Raw genomic sequence first — 17,204 nt, forward strand, 5'->3', positions numbered from 1 at the left:
AGAGGTTCCAATTCGATTTAATTTTTTGCAGTCTATTGAAGTGCATTTTGAGTATTTCTCTAGATGATGTACTTTCCTTGCCTTTGAATGTTATGTAACCTTTCTATTGCTGTTTAAAATCAAAAGGAAATGCCTCATACAGTCAACAATAATGTAAATGTTGAAATTAATATTTTTCTTCTAAGCCAACTCATGGAGAAGGTGTGGGAGTGATTGGAGTCATTGAGTGCAATTTCTTAAAACCTTCCTACAACAAACAAGACTTTGAGTACACCAAGGAGTACCGGTGAGTCACTCCCGACCTGAGGTGTTTCTGATAGTTTATTCAGGTATGATTCTATTCTCTGAAACCTCTAAAATCATCTCTGAAAACCAGGCAGATAAGTTAACTTGAGAATTCTTTCCAGTCACTTTCCCAAGATTAGAGATAAAATATTTGTTTGTTTGTTTATTTATTTATTTTGAGAGAGAGAGTGAGAGAGAGTGTGCAGGGGAGGGGCAGAGAGAGAATACCAAGCAGGCTCCACCCTGTCAGTGCAGAGCCCCATGCAGGGCTCCATCTCATGACCGTGAGATCGTGACCTCCAGGTGCCCCCAAAAGATTTTCTTGAAGCCAACGAACAGATTGAGAGGAAAGCAGCAGGAAGGACATGTGTGTTTTCATGGAAGCATCTTCATGGGTAAGACTAAAAATGAATCGAAAAGGAATTTGACATTGAGGATGAAGCAGCAAGGATATTTTTAGGAGACAAAAAAGGAGTTGATAAAGCCAGGATTTAATAGTTTGTTGTAAAACTTTTGGGGAGGGATGGATCGTTCATTCTTTCCTTCACCAAGTATGAGGTATTTCCTAGGTGCCAGATACTAGAACATAGGAATGAAAGATAAAAATCCTTGATGCCTATGAACAAATGGGATGAGATATATGCAGATAAGAAACATAAATACCTATAAAATAATTGCTTCAGTGGGAGATACATGCAAAATGGGAAGAGCCTTTAAATATGCCTAAAGGAGTCAAGCAAGGCTTCACAAAGCAGATTATACCTGAGCTTAAACCTGAAGGAGAAATTGGGTTTGTTAGGTGGACAAATAGGGCAGGGACGTTCTAAGCAGAGGGAAGTATATGCAAAGACATGAAAGGGCAAGGGGTGTCCTGGGAGTATGGAGGAAGAAGACATCAGGACATTTGGTGCCATTTTCCTTGAAGCCTCAGTAGCAGATTTTAGAGTGGGGGAAAAGTATTTCCCCAAATCTTTTTTCATTTGTACACAAAAAATGTAATAGAATTAGTTAAGTGTTACACTTTAATTTATTGGCAACCATGGGAATTTTAGGTTTAGTGCTTGAAAAAGAGACAGCTGTTTGGATGGCAGCCCCAACTTAATTTCAGGGCAATTGGTTCTTGATCACTAGGGCTGCTCAGTGGGTATGGTAACTACCTGCCCCCAGTGTAAGGAAAATGGCCTTTTATAAATGTGAGATCCTCCTTTTATAATGGAGATCTTTGACTAAGACTTGACTCCTAAGAGTGAAAGCTTAGAAGTGACATCAGTTTGACACTGTCTGTGAGCCAAGTTTTTCTGTTTTTGTTTTTTGTTTATTTGGTTGTTTTTTTGAGTGAAAGGAACGTGAATTTCTGGTGATTAGCCAGGTAGTTAAGATTTGTGAAATTCAAATATTAGATATTAAAAACTATTTAATGTCTTTCTTATATCATCTTTGTCACTGCCTCCCCATATCCTTTTTAAATGTTAGAGGTATTAGACCTTGGCTTGTGATCTTTCAGCATGATGTGTTTGAGGTGATTGCAGGAGATTCAAATAGATTCCATAGACAGTAGGTTTATTTAAACATCTAGGATTTCTGCCTTAAGTGGCTTCATATCTGCTACACATTTTATTAAAAACAGGAAACTATATGTACTGTCCTACATACAGTCTTTTGAGGATAATAAATTTTCACTACTCTTATCCCAGTTCTGGCATCATTTTCCTTTTTTACTCTATTTTATATAAAATGAAAAGGTGTTTAGTTAAAAAAAAAAATAGGGGACTTTGAGAAGAGGATTAGAGAAAGCTGTCTGCTATCAGAAACCCATCCTAAGAGTATTGTAGATAATCAAAACTGCAAATGCTAAAAGAGATACCAGCCATCATACTGCTGGAATGTCTACAAATAAATCATCTGCAATATCACTGTTAATAGTTGTGGATATCAGATTTCAGCTGGACCTATCAGGGCTCAAACTTACAACATTTTTAGAGTGAGTTTCAGCTGAAGAAATATAATGAACACATACCCACTGAGCACCTCACTGGTGCATGGCACCATGCCTGGGCTTTATGGAATTTTCCAGAGAAATTCAAGACATGGTTGCTGTCTTTGAGGAGCTTACGGTCTGTTTGTAATAATGAATTGTCACAGATGTGAAACAATTTAGAGAGCAATAAAATGACTGTGTGATCAATCAAAACCAAATGATATGGTATAGGAAAAATGCCCTGATAAGACAGATAGGGCTTGAGATTTGTCTTACAGAATATGGGATTTAGAAACAGGGGGATTTAGAAACAGGGCCATATCCTAGAGCAGGAGTTGACAGACTTATCCTGTGAAGGGCCGGAAAGGAAATGTTTTAGGTTTTGTGGGCCATATGGTCTCTGTCACAACTACTCAGTTCTGCTGTAGTATGAAAGCAGCCAGTCAATAAGTAAAGGAACGAGCATGTCTGTGTCTGTGTCCAGTAATTAATACACACACACACACACATACACACACACACACAAAAGCAGGCAGTGGCCTGAATTTAGCCCCCAGGCTGTAGTTTGCCAATCCCTGTCCTGGAGCCACAGTTCCCAAACTATGTGCCCAGCTGCACATAATGAACTCATGGGGGAGCCACAGGATATTTTAGATTTTTGAGGGAATACAGTGATGCTTGACTTCTGCCTATAAATAATAGAAATAGTTTTCTACTCCTGTTGGAACAAATTACTGCGAACTTAGTGGCTGAAGACAACACTAATTTGTTCTCTTCGAGTTCTGTAGGTTAGAAGCCCAGCACAGATCTCTCACTAGGCTAAAATTAAGGTATTAGTAGGGCCACACTCCTTTCTGGGGGCTACAGGGGGGATCCACGTCCTTGCCGTTTGCAACTTCTAGAGGCTGCTGGCATTCTTTGGCCCGTGGCCCTCTTCCTCCATCTTCAGAACCATCAGTGGTGGGTTGAGTCCTTCTCGCATCACATGCCTCCAGTGACCTTGCTTCTGTCATCATTGCTGCATCAACTCCGATTCTGCCTCTTCTGCCCTCACTCTTCTACTTTAAAGGACCCTTGTGATTACAATTGGATAATTCAGGATAATCTCCCTCTCTTAAGGTCAGCTGGTAAGTAACCTTAATTCCATCTGCAACCTTAATTCCCCCTTGCCATAGAATCCTGATATAGTCACAGGTTTCAGGGATCAGTCATCAGGACATGACCTCTTTGGAGAGGACCGAGGACCATTATCCCGCCTACCACAGCCTGCCTCCTGGCCTTCGGAGATCCACTTATGTCTCACATGCAAAATACATTTATCCCATCCCAACATCCCCAAACTCTCAACTATTACAGCAACTTTAAACTCTCATCTAACCATCAGCAGCTCAGAATCCCCAAATCTCATCATCTGAATCAGGTGTGGGTCTGATGCATCCTGGCATAAAATTCCACTCCATCTGCAGTTGTGTCCCTTTTTTTGTATTTTGCTCTCAAGATATGATGGCAAGACAAGCATAGGATACCAGTTATAGATATTCCACTTCAGACGGAAAAGAAAATTGAAGGAAAATGGAGTCACAGGTCTCAAGCAATTTCAAAATCCAGTCCAACAAATTCCATTAAATTTCAAGACCTGGGAAGAATCTTCTGGGGCTTGTGGCTTCCTCCTGTAAACTGAAGGCCCTGCCCTGTGGGCTCATGGCTGCACCCTCAGAGTCATCTTACCTTTCTCAGGAAAGGTAGCATGTATTTGCATCTGAGTTGTTGTATCAGCCTGTTTCCTGGCCTTAGAGTTTTGGAGGTCCACCAGCCTTCTTTCAATTTCATACTCTCTCCATCCCTTCAGTCCAGTCTGGCAGTTTTTGTGCTAGCACCCCATATTCAAGAACCTTGTGGGTCTCCACATGTATGTCATGGGTATTCATTCGGTCAGGCAAGAAGCTCTTGACAGGTCTTTCCTAGATAATCCTATTTCTATTCTTGGCTTCTGCTGAGATGGCTGTGGTGATCTGAGTCACGTGTTTAATCTTTTGAAAGAGATTTTTGTGTGACCGAATGCTCTGACCTTTTGATCTGAGATGTTAGCAAAAGGTTTTGTAGCTACAGCCTTGACTTTTTCTCCAGAGCATGCTTTCCTGACAGTGAATGTCTTCATTTTAGCATCTTTTGCAATCTGCATAGGCTGAAGATGTCCAAAATCATTTAAGCCGTGGTTCCTTTTTGACATAGTTCTTTCCTGATCTCTGTGTTTCCTCCCACATTTTATGTCAGCAGCAGGAAGACACCCAGCCACGCTTTCACCACTTTACTTGGAAATCTCCTCAGCTAAATGTCTAGTTACATCATTTACAAGTTCTGCTTTTCCACAGAACTATAGGACCCAATTCTGCTAAGCTTGCTGCCACTGTGTAACAAGGACCACCTTCCCTCACATTTTCCATCAGCATGTTCTTCATTTCCTTCTGAGCCTTCACCAGCAGCACCATTAACATCCCTAATTCTCCTAGCCATCTGTTCACAGTGATTCAGATAGTCTCTGAGGACATTTTTGTTTTCTCTATCACGCTCCTCACTTCCATCTGAGCCCTCACCACAGAGCTGTTTAGTATCCGTATTTCTACCCACAGTCTGTTCAATCTAGAACCTAGATTACAATCTCGGCAATTTGTGTCATTCTCCTTAAATTCGTTCAGCCTCTGCCCACTGCTCAACTCTAAAGCTGCTTCTGCATTTATGGGTATTTGTCACAGCAGTACCCCATTTCCAGGTACCAAAATCTGTTGCATTCCTTTTGAGTACACCATATCTTTGTGAATCTGGGTTTTTGGTGGTTGCTGTGATAAAAAGTAATACATGAAAGTCAGTGTTGAATAAGAAGTGAGGGAAACTGTGTCCACTTTCATTCCAAGGTTCGAGTAGGGGTTCAGTACCCAACAGGCATGCACACACTTCCCATTAGTAATTGAGACTATTTTAAGAATGAAATAATTTATTTTCAATTCATGTGCATTGATTTCTCAAATAAATGCTACATTTTAGAACATAAATACCAAATATAAATGCTACATTTTAGAACATAAATACCAAACATAAATTGTTTGGACCTAACTGTTTAATAACTAGAACTGGTACATACCACTTTTGACCCAAAGATGCCATGAAAAACTTGAGACTTCAGGGTGCCATGAACCAAGAAAGTCTGAGAACTTCTGTCTTAGAGGGATGTTGGATAGAGTAGTTGACGCCTCAGATGGTGACACTTCAATGTGTATTCTTGAATAGGGGAGTGACTTGAAACAATTCTAAAGAATATAGTTTGTTATAACTGTGTACTGCTTTGTGGTTTATAAGATCCTTTACATGAATCAGGTCAGCTGACAAATCTGGAAACAGGGTACAGGAAGGATTAAAGGCCCTTTATTGGAGGGACACCTGGGTGGCGGTTGAGTGTCTGACTCTTGATTTCGGTTCAAGTCATGAACTCACAGTTTGTGAGATTGAGCCCCGTGTCAGGCTCTGCGCTGACAACAAGGAGCCTGCTTGGGATTCTCTCTCCCTCTCTGTCTACCCCTCTCCTGCTCACACATGCATATGCGCACACATGCATGTGTTCTCTTTCAAAATAAATAAACTTTAAAGGCTATTGGAGTAACCTAGGTGTGAGGTGAACGTCTGAAATAAGAATAGCTGTGAAAAAGGAAGGGTACAACAGACACTGTGAAGAAAAGTTCAAAAGATTTTGGTGACAGATAAGGCATATAAAGGAGAGGGAAGAATCAAAGATCACTGCAAAGTCTCAAATGTAGTACACTGGGATATTGGCAGGATCATTGATAGAATTAATGACGTTGGGAAAAGGAATAGTTTCATGGAGTGGTGATGGTAGAAACTAGCCTATAGGGGATTAAGACAAGAGAATGAAGAGGAGATAGTGTCTAGTTACATACACCAGGATTGGGGAAGTGGAAGGAGATTAATAGAACAGTGAAGTCAAGCCAGGGTTTTTTGAGAAGAACTGGAATTTGAGAATCCATAATAACAGTATCTTGGTTAAGGTGGTGGTTACATGACTGTATACCTTTGTTAAAACTGATAGAACAACACACTTAAAAAGATGCATTTCACTCTGTGTAAATTTTACCTGAATACATGAGAACAGAGCTTTAGTTTTCTTTTTAGTGAAGATACAATGCACATACCATTAATGTCACTGTTTTTAAGTGTACACTACAGAGGGTTTTAGTATATTCACAAATCGTTCAACTATCACCTCTACCTAACTCCAAAACTTTTCCACCACCCCAAAAAGCAACCACTTGTCCACTAGCAGCCACTCCACACTTCCCCTTCTCCAACCCCTGGGAACCACACAATCTACTTCCCTTTTTTCCCAATTTTCTTTTTATTGTGGTAAAATAAAATTTACCATCCTAGCCATTAAGTGTATAGTTAAGTGGCATTAAGTATATTCATACTGTTATGCAACCATTGCCACCATTCATCCCCAGAACTCTTTTCATCTTGCAGAACTGAAATTCTATACCTATTAAACCATAATTCCCCATTCCCACTTCCCCAGCCCTTGGCAGCCACCATTCTACTTTCTGTCTCTACGATTTTGACTACTTGAAGTACCTCATGTAAGTGAAATCGTATAGTAATTTGTCTTTTTGTGACTGGCTTATTTTCACTTAGCATAATGTCTTTGGGCTTCATCCATGTTGTAGCCTGTGTCAAAATTTCCTTCCTTCTTGGGGCGCCTGGGTGGCTCAGTCGGTTAAGCGGCCGACTTCAGCTCAGGTCATGATCTTGCGGTCCGTGAGTTTGAGCCCCGCGTCAGGCTCTGTGCTGACAGCTCAGAGCCTGGAGCCTGTTTCGGATTCTGTGTCTCCCTCTCTCTGCCCCTCCCCTGCTCATGCTCTGTCTCTCTCTGTCTCAAAAATAAATAAACGTTAAAAAAAAAGTTTAAAAAAAAATTTCCTTCCTTCTTTAAGGCAGAATAATAATCACACACACACACACACACACACACGCACGCACAGTACATCTCGCTTATCCATTGGTCCATCAACAGACACTTGGGCTGCTTCCACGTTCTAGCTTTTGTGATTCATAGTTTATTTGGTCGGATATTAGTATAGACATCATTTATCTCTTTTAGTTACTATTTACCAATAGCCTTTCCTGTCCTTTCACTTTCAAACTATTTGTGTCTTTTTTTCAAGTTTTTATTTATTTATTTTGAGAGAGAAAGAGAGTGCAGGAGGGACAGAGAGAATCCCAAGTAAGCTCCGCACTGTCAACATGGAGCCCAATGCTGGGCTCAAACCCACAAACCATGAGATCATGACCTGAGCTGAAGTCTGACACTTATCTGACTGAGCCACCCAGGCGCCCCCTATTTGTGTCTTTTTTTTATCTAAAGTTCATTTCCTGTAGGCAGTATATATTTAAATCATGTGGTTTTGTTTTGTTTTGTTTTTACCCATTACACCAATCTGTTTTTTGACTGGAGAGTTTAAACCGTTTACATTTAAAGCACTTACTGATAAGGAGGGACTTCTGTCATTTTGCTCCGTTTTCTGTATGGCTTCTAAGATTTTTTTTGCCCCTCATTTCCTCTATTACTGTCTTCTTTTGTGTTCAGTTGATTTTTTATAGTGAAAGATCTATTCCTAATTTCTTTTTGTGTATATTCTCTAGCTGTTTTCTTTGTGGCTACCATGGGATGACATGATCCTGTGATCAGGAGCAGCAAACAGCAGTCAGAGTACAGATAGCTTGTATTTGGAGGCAGGTTTATTTTGCCCACACTGGCCCCTATAAGCTGCTCTTAAAGTATGTGCACAGCTGCCTGCCATGGGGGCTGTGCGTGGATGGGAGATGGGTAGTTGCTGCCTTTCTAAGAGCTGAAATGTGTCAGTTTACCACTCAAGCCTTCTCCAGAATCCCATCTAATCTACTTCTTTTAAAAATAGTTTTAAAATAGAGGGCTCCTGGGTGGCTCAGTCGGTTAAGCATCCGACTTCAGCTCAGGTCATGATCTCGCGGTTTGCGAGTTTGAGCCCCGTGTCGGACTCTGTGCTGACAGCTGAGAGCCTGGAGCTTCCTTCAGAGTCTGTGTCTCCCCCTCTCTCTGCCCCTCCCTTGCTCATGCTCTCTTTCTCTCTGTCTCTCAATAATAAATAAACTTTAAAAAATTTAAAAATATTTTTAAAATAGAATTTAAAGAGAAGACAAGAAACCGTTCTTCATCCGTGACTTGAAGGAAAGATATAATCATAAAAGTATGAACGTTAGTAGGTTGGAGTAGAGTAAGTGTTTGTGGGAGGGCTCACATATAATGACTTTATTCTTTTCTGTGTAGTCAGAATCTAATTTAATATTAGTAAGGTGGAGGTAAGGAAGAATTCCTTTTAAGGAGAGATGAGGCCTACAAAACCCTTGGGCAATGATCCAAGAAGTCCAAAGATTTTTTTTTTTTTAATCATAAATTTGTAGTATACCAGGTGTGTACAACTCGACATTATTTTGTGATCCTAGGTTCAAGGGGCGCCTGAGTGGCTCAGTCGGTTAAGCATCCAACTTTGGCTCAGGTCGTGATCTCTTGGTTCATGGGTTCAAGCTCTGCATCGGGCTCTATGCTGACAGCTCAGAGTCTGGATCCTGCTTTGGATTCTGTGTCTCCTCTCTCTGCCCCTCCCCTGCTTGTGAGCGCGCGCTCTCTCTCTCTCTCTCTCTCTCTCTCTCTCAAAAATAAATAAACATTAAGTTTTTTTATTTAAAAAATTATAATCCTAGGTTCTAGAATTAAATAGGAATTCGTCACTCGAATTGACAGTTTTTAAAAGTGAAGTTTAAAAAAAAGTAAAATTCAGGTTTTGTCTTCTACACCTTACATTGTTTGACCCTACGCTTACTGTTGTTCATTTGGAAAGAGAAATAAAGGAGACTGAGAAAGAGCCAGAGCTGGGGTCCAGCCTCCACTAATGGATATGTAGTGGAAGGTTGTAGGGGACTTTGTTGTCCATTGGTGCTGTAACTTCTGTGATCAACATTTGAATGAAGAACTGCGTAGACATTTTTATGTTAGTATTTGATTTATTTCTAATACATAGGGTACAGCATTTGATCCCTGACTTTTAATTTGGTCCTGAATTGTTTACCTGTAGTCATCTGACAGTCTGAGCAGCTCCCCCTTAATCTTACCAGTATTTGGTTCTGTCCTAGCTCTGCAATTTAGTCTTCTGTCATTGTCTAGAATGTCATCCCTCCCACTTCGTGATTCTAAAAGACCTGAAAATTTGAAGAACACAGTATTTCTTAGGACTTGTGACCATTTTACCTTTTCAACCAAAGCGACTAGTAAACAGTATGACTTCGTCATTTTGACATGTAATTTGCAAAGGCAGTAGATTCCCATCCTGGTTTCTGAAAGTGTAGATGTTCAAACTTAGGCTGAATATTCTACATTGGTGGCCTCTATTAAATGGGAGCACCTTAGAGATCATAAAATTGTTCAACAGATCCTCAGCATTGATATGCTTCTTCTTCCTTCTTCTTTCAGGTTGACAATAAATGCCCTTGCCCAGAAGCTCAATGCTTATTGGAAGGAAAAGACCTCCCAAGAGAATTTTGAGACCTCAGCCATAGCCAGGCCAACACCGTGAGTAGTAAATGTAGAATATAGAAGTGTCAGGGGTTAATGTCCATAGAGCAAATGGAAGGAACAAGGGTAAGATGGTGCTTTCACATAGGAAGTTTAATTAACTAAAAATAGGAAATCACAGGTACTGGTTTCATCATTCTCTAGACCTCTTCATTCTGGTTTAACACTTGTGTGGCTTGGGTCATAAATATGCAGAGTTTAGTACTGTCAGTTTATCCTACAGGCAGTGTGATATAGTGGAAGATGATGACCATTTAAATGAGACACTCCTGGGTTGAAACTCTGGATCTGCTTAATAGTTTGGGTGAGCTTGGGTAAGTAAGTTACTACACCTCTGTAAGAATATGAAATGAGCATAACATTTGTAGCATAGTGCCTGGCATATAGTAGGTGTTCAGAAATGTTAGCAAACTTCCCTTCTCTTTATTCTTAGTGAACATTGTTGGACCTGTACCAAGGCATTTGAGGGTAGAAGTAGAGAACCCAGCATATCAGGAAAAAGGTAGAATTTATTGAGTCTAGGATGGCAAATTACATACAGAAGTGTGGATCAGGATGACATGCCTCAGTAACCAGGAAAGGGTAAAACAGAAGATAGAATACATACCAACACATATATAATCAGTTACACCCCTATCATGACAAGGATTAGAGTGTTAAAAGATTTTGGGGTTGACACCCATGCACTTTTTTTTTAATGGAAGTTATCAGGCAAATATATGATACAAAATTTTGTTTTGGTGCAACATGACTGACTGTTGTGTGAATAACACTCTAAAGATCTCTGCTCATGTATAACCTCTGTGGTTTTCAAAGAAATTCCAGCTAGGACAAGATGCCATTTTTTTGCCTTTCAAATAAGTAGTGATTAATGCCATTAAACAGATGTTCATATATTGCTAGAGAGTGTGTGTATATGTTATTCAACCTTTCTGGAGGCAGAATTGTAATAATTATTATTCTTTATTGAGTACTTACATGCCAGTCAACTGGTCTAAGTTTTTTACATGTATTTAGATTTATTGAATCGTTACAACAACCCTGTGGGATAGACAGATGGTATTATTACCTTTTTACTGACACTGATATACTGAGAGCTTAAGTAACTTGCTCAAGATGAAACAAGTAGAAAGTGGTAGATACGAAGTTCAAATATAGGCAGTCAGACCCCCAAGCCCAAGTGCTTAGCCATGACACTCTTCTGGAAGGATGCAGTAGGGGAGTATGGATGGTACAGCCCCTTCAACTACCTATTTATTGCAATCACAGCTAAATGCCTCTCCTGTCTGCCTGGTTGGAAGGATCCTCCATAGGCTGATGTAGCCTAAGGCAAGGATTTGCTGTCTCTAATGCTTCTCTCCAAGGCAGTCACATTGGCATGCTTCTGCATGCAACTCTTCTGTGCATCCGCATGCCAAACCAAAGCCAACACGACCTTTCCTCTTCCCTCCCACTGCTGCTGAAACTGCCCTTTGCTGTCTCTGGCTCTAAATTAAGCAGTAGCTGTATGGAAATAAATAGACACCAGAGGTCAGGCCTGAGCTTAGAGCTTGGAAGTTTCAAGGCTAGAGCAGCCTGGAGCTAGGAGATAAGGAAGCCATATATCCAAAAACATGTACGAATTTTCCATGTTAAAACAGACTTTTAAACAAGAAGACACTGTTTGGTAGAAATATGCATGCCTTTTATTTTCTTTTTCATATCTTCCTGTGTTTTCCAGTTTTTCTGTAATGAGCTTATATGACTCCTATAACTAGAAAAAAAGCATTATTTAAACAAAATAAAGACTAAAGAAAAAGATACAAACTAAGACATAAAAGAACTCTGTCACTATTGAAAATGGCTACTGGTAAGAGCAGTATAAATGTGACATATGCACATCATGCTCTAAGCTAAATTACATGTTTCTCAGACTGACCCTTGGTACCCCTGTGCCCTCTTTCTGTTTCTTTTCTCCAGCCTTCTCCCTCCAGTCTGCTTTTCACACCTTAGTTGCTGACTACTTCTGTTCTATATGGACCACCTCCTTTCATAGAGAAACACATTTGCTTTAAGGTGTAGGTGACTGGGTTATGCTTCCTGGCAGGGATTTGAGTGGCTTTGTATCTTAAGCATAGACCTCTAGAAGGATTTTGCCTTAATTTCACTCAGTTGTTAGACTGAAGCCACCCTTTCTAGTTACGAGATTTAATCACATTTATAGGAGTTTTTAAGATTAATGTTGAGGATACCAACCTAATAAAATTTTGGTTGAAGTATAACCAAAGACTTTTAAATGGACAAAAAGAGAGGACTAGGGAGTCTGCGGGGAAATGGGGAAGAGTTTTTGATGATGATGCTTCCGTGACCCCCACAAATACATTTTAAACTTGATACACAGTTGGATAGAAGCAAATACAATGATTATATGGGTTTTATTTCTTGGTAATATTGTAATATATATTCTTCCTTGTTAATTTTAGAGTTAAAATGATCCTCTTGTTTGCTTAGAACAAGAGATACTGGAAAATATTATTTAGTTCCATAAATAATGGTAGCTTACCATGTTAAGACTGGTTACTGGGGAGGCCAGACGGACCGACTGACGGGAGGGACAGGAGCCGAGCAAAATGGCGCAGACTCAGGGCACCCGGAGGAAAGTCTGTTACTACTATGACGGGGATGTTGGAAATTACTATTATGGACAAGGCCACCCAATGAAGCCTCACCGAATCCGCATGACTCACAATTTGCTACTTAACTATGGTCTCTATCGAAAAATGGAAATATATCGCCCTCACAAGGCCAATGCTGAGGAGATGACCAAGTACCACAGTGACGACTACATTAAATTCTTGCGCTCCATCCGCCCAGATAACATGTCTGAGTACAGCAAACAGATGCAGAGATTCAACGTTGGTGAGGACTGTCCGGTATTTGATGGCCTGTTTGAGTTCTGTCAGTTATCTACTGGTGGCTCTGTGGCAAGTGCTGTGAAACTTAATAAGCAGCAGACGGACATCGCTGTGAATCGGGCTGGGGGCCTGCATCATGCAAAGAAGTCTGAGGCATCTGGCTTCTGTTACGTCAATGATATCGTCTTGGCCATCCTGGAACTGCTAAAGTATCACCAGAGGGTGCTGTATATTGACATTGATATTCACCACGGCGATGGCATGGAAGAGGCCTTCTATACCACAGACCGGGTCATGACTGTGTCCTTTCATAAATACGGAGAGTACTTCCCAGGAACTGGGGACCTACGGGATATTGGGGCTGGCAAAGGCAAGTATTACGCTGTTAACTACCCGCTCCGAGATGGGATCGATGACGAGTCCTATGAGGCCATTTTCAAGCCGGTCATGTCCAAAGTAATGGAGATGTTCCAACCCAGTGCAGTTGTCTTACAGTGTGGCTCTGACTCCCTATCTGGGGATCGGCTAGGTTGCTTCAACCTGACCATCAAAGGGCACGCCAAGTGTGTAGAGTTTGTGAAGAGCTTCAACCTGCCTATGCTGATGCTGGGAGGAGGTGGTTATACCATCCGTAACGTGGCCCGCTGCTGGACGTATGAAACAGCCGTGGCTCTGGACACGGAGATCCCAAATGAGCTTCCATACAACAACTACTTCGAATACTTTGGACCAGATTTCAAACTTCACATCAGTCCTTCCAGTATGACCAACCAGAACACCAAGGAGTACCTGGAGAAGATCAAACAGCGACTGTTTGAGAACCTGCGAATGCTGCCCCACGCACCTGGGGTCCAAATGCAGGTGATTCCTGAGGATGCCATTCCAGAGGAGAGTGGCAACGAGGACAAAGAAGACCCTGACAAGCGCATCTCGATCTGTTCCTCTGACAAACGAATCGCCTGTGAGGAAGAGTTCTTGGACTCTGATGAAGAGGGAGAAGGCGGTCGCAAGAACTCTTCCAACTTCAAAAAAGCCAAGAGAGTCAAAACTGAGGATGAAAAAGAGAAAGATCCAGAAGAGAAGAAAGAAGTCACAGAAGAGGAGAAAACCAAGGAGGAGAAGCAAGAAGCCAAAGGGGTCAAGGAGGAGGTCAAGTTGGCCTGAGCAGACCTCTCCAGTTGTGGCTTCCTGCCAAGTTTCCCACCTTTCTCCCACAACCCCTCAGATTTTATATTTTCTATCTCTCTGTGTATTTATATAAAAATATATTAAATATAAATATCCCCAGGGACTAGACAGGAACCAGGGCCCTGAGCCCAGGGCACGTGTTAGGAGTGAGCTTTTCTAGTGGCTGTCTTGCCACCCATCCTTTCCCACTTCTTAATTTTGAACCATAAAGGGTGCTGGGTCTGGAAAGCATATTCTTAAGAAGCCATAGGACAAAATCCTGAAATGTTAAGTGCCTGCTTAGTGGCTTTGGAAAGGTGCCCTTACTGGGCATTCTAGGAGTGGCTAGATCTTGAGGGACCCCCTGTCAGGCTCCTTAAGGTAATATCAGCCATTTTTAGATTGGTTCTGTTATCATACCTTCCCACTGGCCCCCTGTGAGCCAAGAAACTCACACTGCCTGCCCTCTATCCTCGCCCAGTTCTGCAGGTGGAGATTGGTAGTCTAGTTTCCTTTTTGAGATACTATTTTAATTTTTGTGAGAGTCTTTGTAATAAAATGGTACATTTCTAAAAAAAAAAAAAAGACCGGTTACTATTTTTCTTATCCATGTTTGGTATAATTCTATTATTATTTTCTTTGTGAAGTTCAAGATGTGTGTTTTAAACACTTAGACCATAGCATTACAGTTCTAACACAATTCATATATAAAATTTTATTCTTTACCTTTTAGGGTGTGCCTTTCTAACATAAGAGCACAGAGCTAGGATATACACAGTCATACTTCTGTTTTCCTTCATTCAGGAAGATTCCCGACCAGACATGGGTACAGTGTGATGAGTGTCTTAAATGGAGGAAGCTTCCTGGCAAGGTTGATCCATCTACATTACCTGCAAGATGGTTCTGTTACTATAATTCCCATCCAAAGTACAGGTAAGGTTATTATGCCAGAGAAAATGCCTGACTTGTCTCTCTGTTCTAAAACACTTACAAAAAGCTCTTTTGAGTACAGTTGACATATAATGTTACATTGGTTTCACATGTATGGCATGAGCATAGTGACTCAGTAACTCTGTATGTTACACTGTGCTCACAAGTGTGGCTACCATCTGTCACCGTATGGCACTATTACACTACCACTGACTGTATTGCCCATGCTCTACCTCTTTTTCCCGTGACTTACTCATTCCATAACTGGACTCCCACTCCCTTTCACTCACTTTGCCCACTAAAACACTTTTTATCTCAAGTCTATACTCTTCAGCCTGGCATCCAAGCCCCTTGCTAACTGATCCCACCCTATCTATCCAACCTTATTTTTCACTGTACTTAACCCAAATCATATGCTTTAGCCAGGCTTCTGGCTTCAGTATTTCCAACACATGCCATGCTTATTCCCTCCCCCATGACTCGATAGTGTTATTCTGCTTGCTTACAGTGACGTTCTGCATTCCATCTGCCTATCCAAATCATATCCATCTGGGAAGCTTAAGTATTTTGTGTGATACTTCTCCTGTTGACAATAGTTGACAGTGATTTTATGCTAGCTTCCCATGGTATTTAATTCTTAACATTTGTTTGCATACTGTTTTGTATTTTTTTAGATGCTTTTCATATGTATATGGTTTGGCTCTTCAAAAGATTGTAAACTATTCAAGAACAAGGACTTTACATTTCACGTTTAGTTGATAATTTCACTCATATGCTTCCTATGCCTGAATCTATTATAGTACATATTGTACATTTAATGCCATTTGTTTGCATGTCCCTTGCAGCATCTAACATCTAGATAGTGCCTGGCATACCCATGAGCATTTATTTCAATTTAACAAATATTTATTTGACTCAGTAATCAGAGAGACTCAAAATAATTATCCTGTTTGCTTCAATTAGCTGTGATTTTCTTAATATTTTTTCTGCACAATAGACAGCAGTAGAAAAAAAGGCACTAAAACGGGGTATGCTTTTTAGAAAAAAATGTTTAAAATGGAGGAAATTCAGTAAGTGAGGTCTAGGTCTGTAATGAGTAAGCATTCCCCCATAGTCTCCAGATGTGCCTAAGCACCTCTTCCTGGAGAATAACTGGGATTGTGTGATTGGAATATGGGACTGAGTGTTTAGGAGTCTCATTTTTTAATCCTGTATCTTCTGTCAGTTTCTACTCAATCAGGGAAACATACCCTTCCAGGACACTGCCTCCTTATAAAATGGGTGTAATGGGCGCCTGAGTGACTCAGTTGGTTAAGTGTCTAACTCTTGATTTCAGCTCAGGTCATGATTTCATGGTTCCATGGGATCAAACCCCACACGGGGCTATGTGCTGATAGTGTGGAACCTTCTTGGAATTCTCTCTCTCTCAAGATAAATAAATAAACTTTAAAATAAAATAGTTTTGGGGCGCCTGGGTGGCTCAGTCCGTTGGGCGACTGACTTCGGCTCAGGTCATGATCTCGCAGTCCGTGAGTTCGAGCCCCGCATCGGGCTCTGTGCTGACAGCTCAGAACCTGGAGCCTGTTTCAGATTCTGTGTCTCCCTCTCTCTTTGACCCTCCCCCGTTCATGCTCTGTCTCTCTCTCAAAAATAAATAAACATAAAAAAAATTTAAAAAATATATATTAAAAAAAATAAAATAGTTTTAATAGAGGGTTTCCAACTATTATTAATTTTTGTTTATTTGTTCCTAGGACTGCTTTTGATCTTTGAATATACTTTCTAGTACTCCTTTTAGTGTTAACTCCTAAAATTCTCTTCCTTGTGCTTTACATATAACAGATGGCTTTCAATTTATAAAATCCTCCTTTCTCTCCTCTGCTAATCTGTTGTGTGGTTTTTGCAGTGTAAACTCCTAATCCCTTACTGTTTCTCTCTCTCATAGCCTTTGATTTTCTTCAGGCATCATCACCTAGTTTAGGGATTCTCGTGCTTCTAAACTGCACTTTGGGAATTACTTTCTTAGTAAACAAGAGGCAAAAGACCCAGGTTCTACTCTTAACAATAATCTCTGTATGGAACCTCAAACAGGTCTCTCTTGAAACTCACTGTGTAAAAATAAAGATTATGCTTCTTGCTGTCCACCATAATAGGAACTTTGTAGCTGTCAAATACTTTGAATGTCATGGGAGAAAGGTGATATATGCACCAAAAGAATTAGATGATGCCTTGAAATAAGAATTGCTACATGTTAACCTGCATACAGGTTTTGTAATGT

At 40.6% G+C, this 17,204-nt stretch overlaps 2 protein-coding genes across 5 annotated transcripts in view; both read left to right on the forward strand.

The window, feature by feature from the left end:
- The window catches only part of MORC4 (MORC family CW-type zinc finger 4), a 66,108-nt gene that overhangs the window by 26,289 nt on the left and 22,615 nt on the right, over positions 1 to 17,204 (forward strand). For all 3 annotated transcript variants that reach the window (XM_019435681.2, XM_019435682.2, XM_053891301.1), the window contains 3 exons: positions 186 to 286; positions 9,834 to 9,932; positions 14,801 to 14,929. In XM_019435681.2, the coding sequence (XP_019291226.1) occupies positions 186 to 286; positions 9,834 to 9,932; positions 14,801 to 14,929 (329 nt within the window). The remainder of the gene's footprint in view (positions 1 to 185; positions 287 to 9,833; positions 9,933 to 14,800; positions 14,930 to 17,204) is intronic.
- Positions 12,488 to 14,529, forward strand: LOC109258675 (histone deacetylase 1-like). Of its 2 annotated transcripts, XM_053891303.1 has the most exons (2): positions 12,488 to 13,918; positions 13,965 to 14,529. In XM_053891303.1, the coding sequence occupies exons 1-2, from the start codon at positions 12,545 to 12,547 to the stop codon at positions 14,088 to 14,090; spliced, it is 1,500 nt and encodes a 499-aa protein (XP_053747278.1). In that variant the 5' UTR covers positions 12,488 to 12,544; the 3' UTR covers positions 14,091 to 14,529. The 2 variants fall into 2 exon arrangements, with proteins under 2 accessions (XP_053747278.1, XP_053747277.1); XM_053891302.1 differs by having other exon boundaries at positions 12,489 to 14,529.

This window comes from Panthera pardus, unplaced genomic scaffold (assembly GCF_024362965.1).
Source record: "Panthera pardus isolate Hobbes unplaced genomic scaffold, ASM2436296v1 HiC_scaffold_27, whole genome shotgun sequence".
Lineage (NCBI taxonomy): Eukaryota > Metazoa > Chordata > Mammalia > Carnivora > Felidae > Panthera > Panthera pardus.

Coding starts and splice junctions, on each gene's coding strand:
- LOC109258675 (XM_053891303.1), top strand. CDS start 12,545: ATGGCGCAGACTCAGGGCACCCGGAGGAAAGTCTGTTACTACTATGAC. Junction 13,919..13,964: donor ATCCAGAAGAGAAGAAAGAA/GTCACAGAAGAG, acceptor AAGAAGCCAAAG/GGGTCAAGGAGGAGGTCAAG.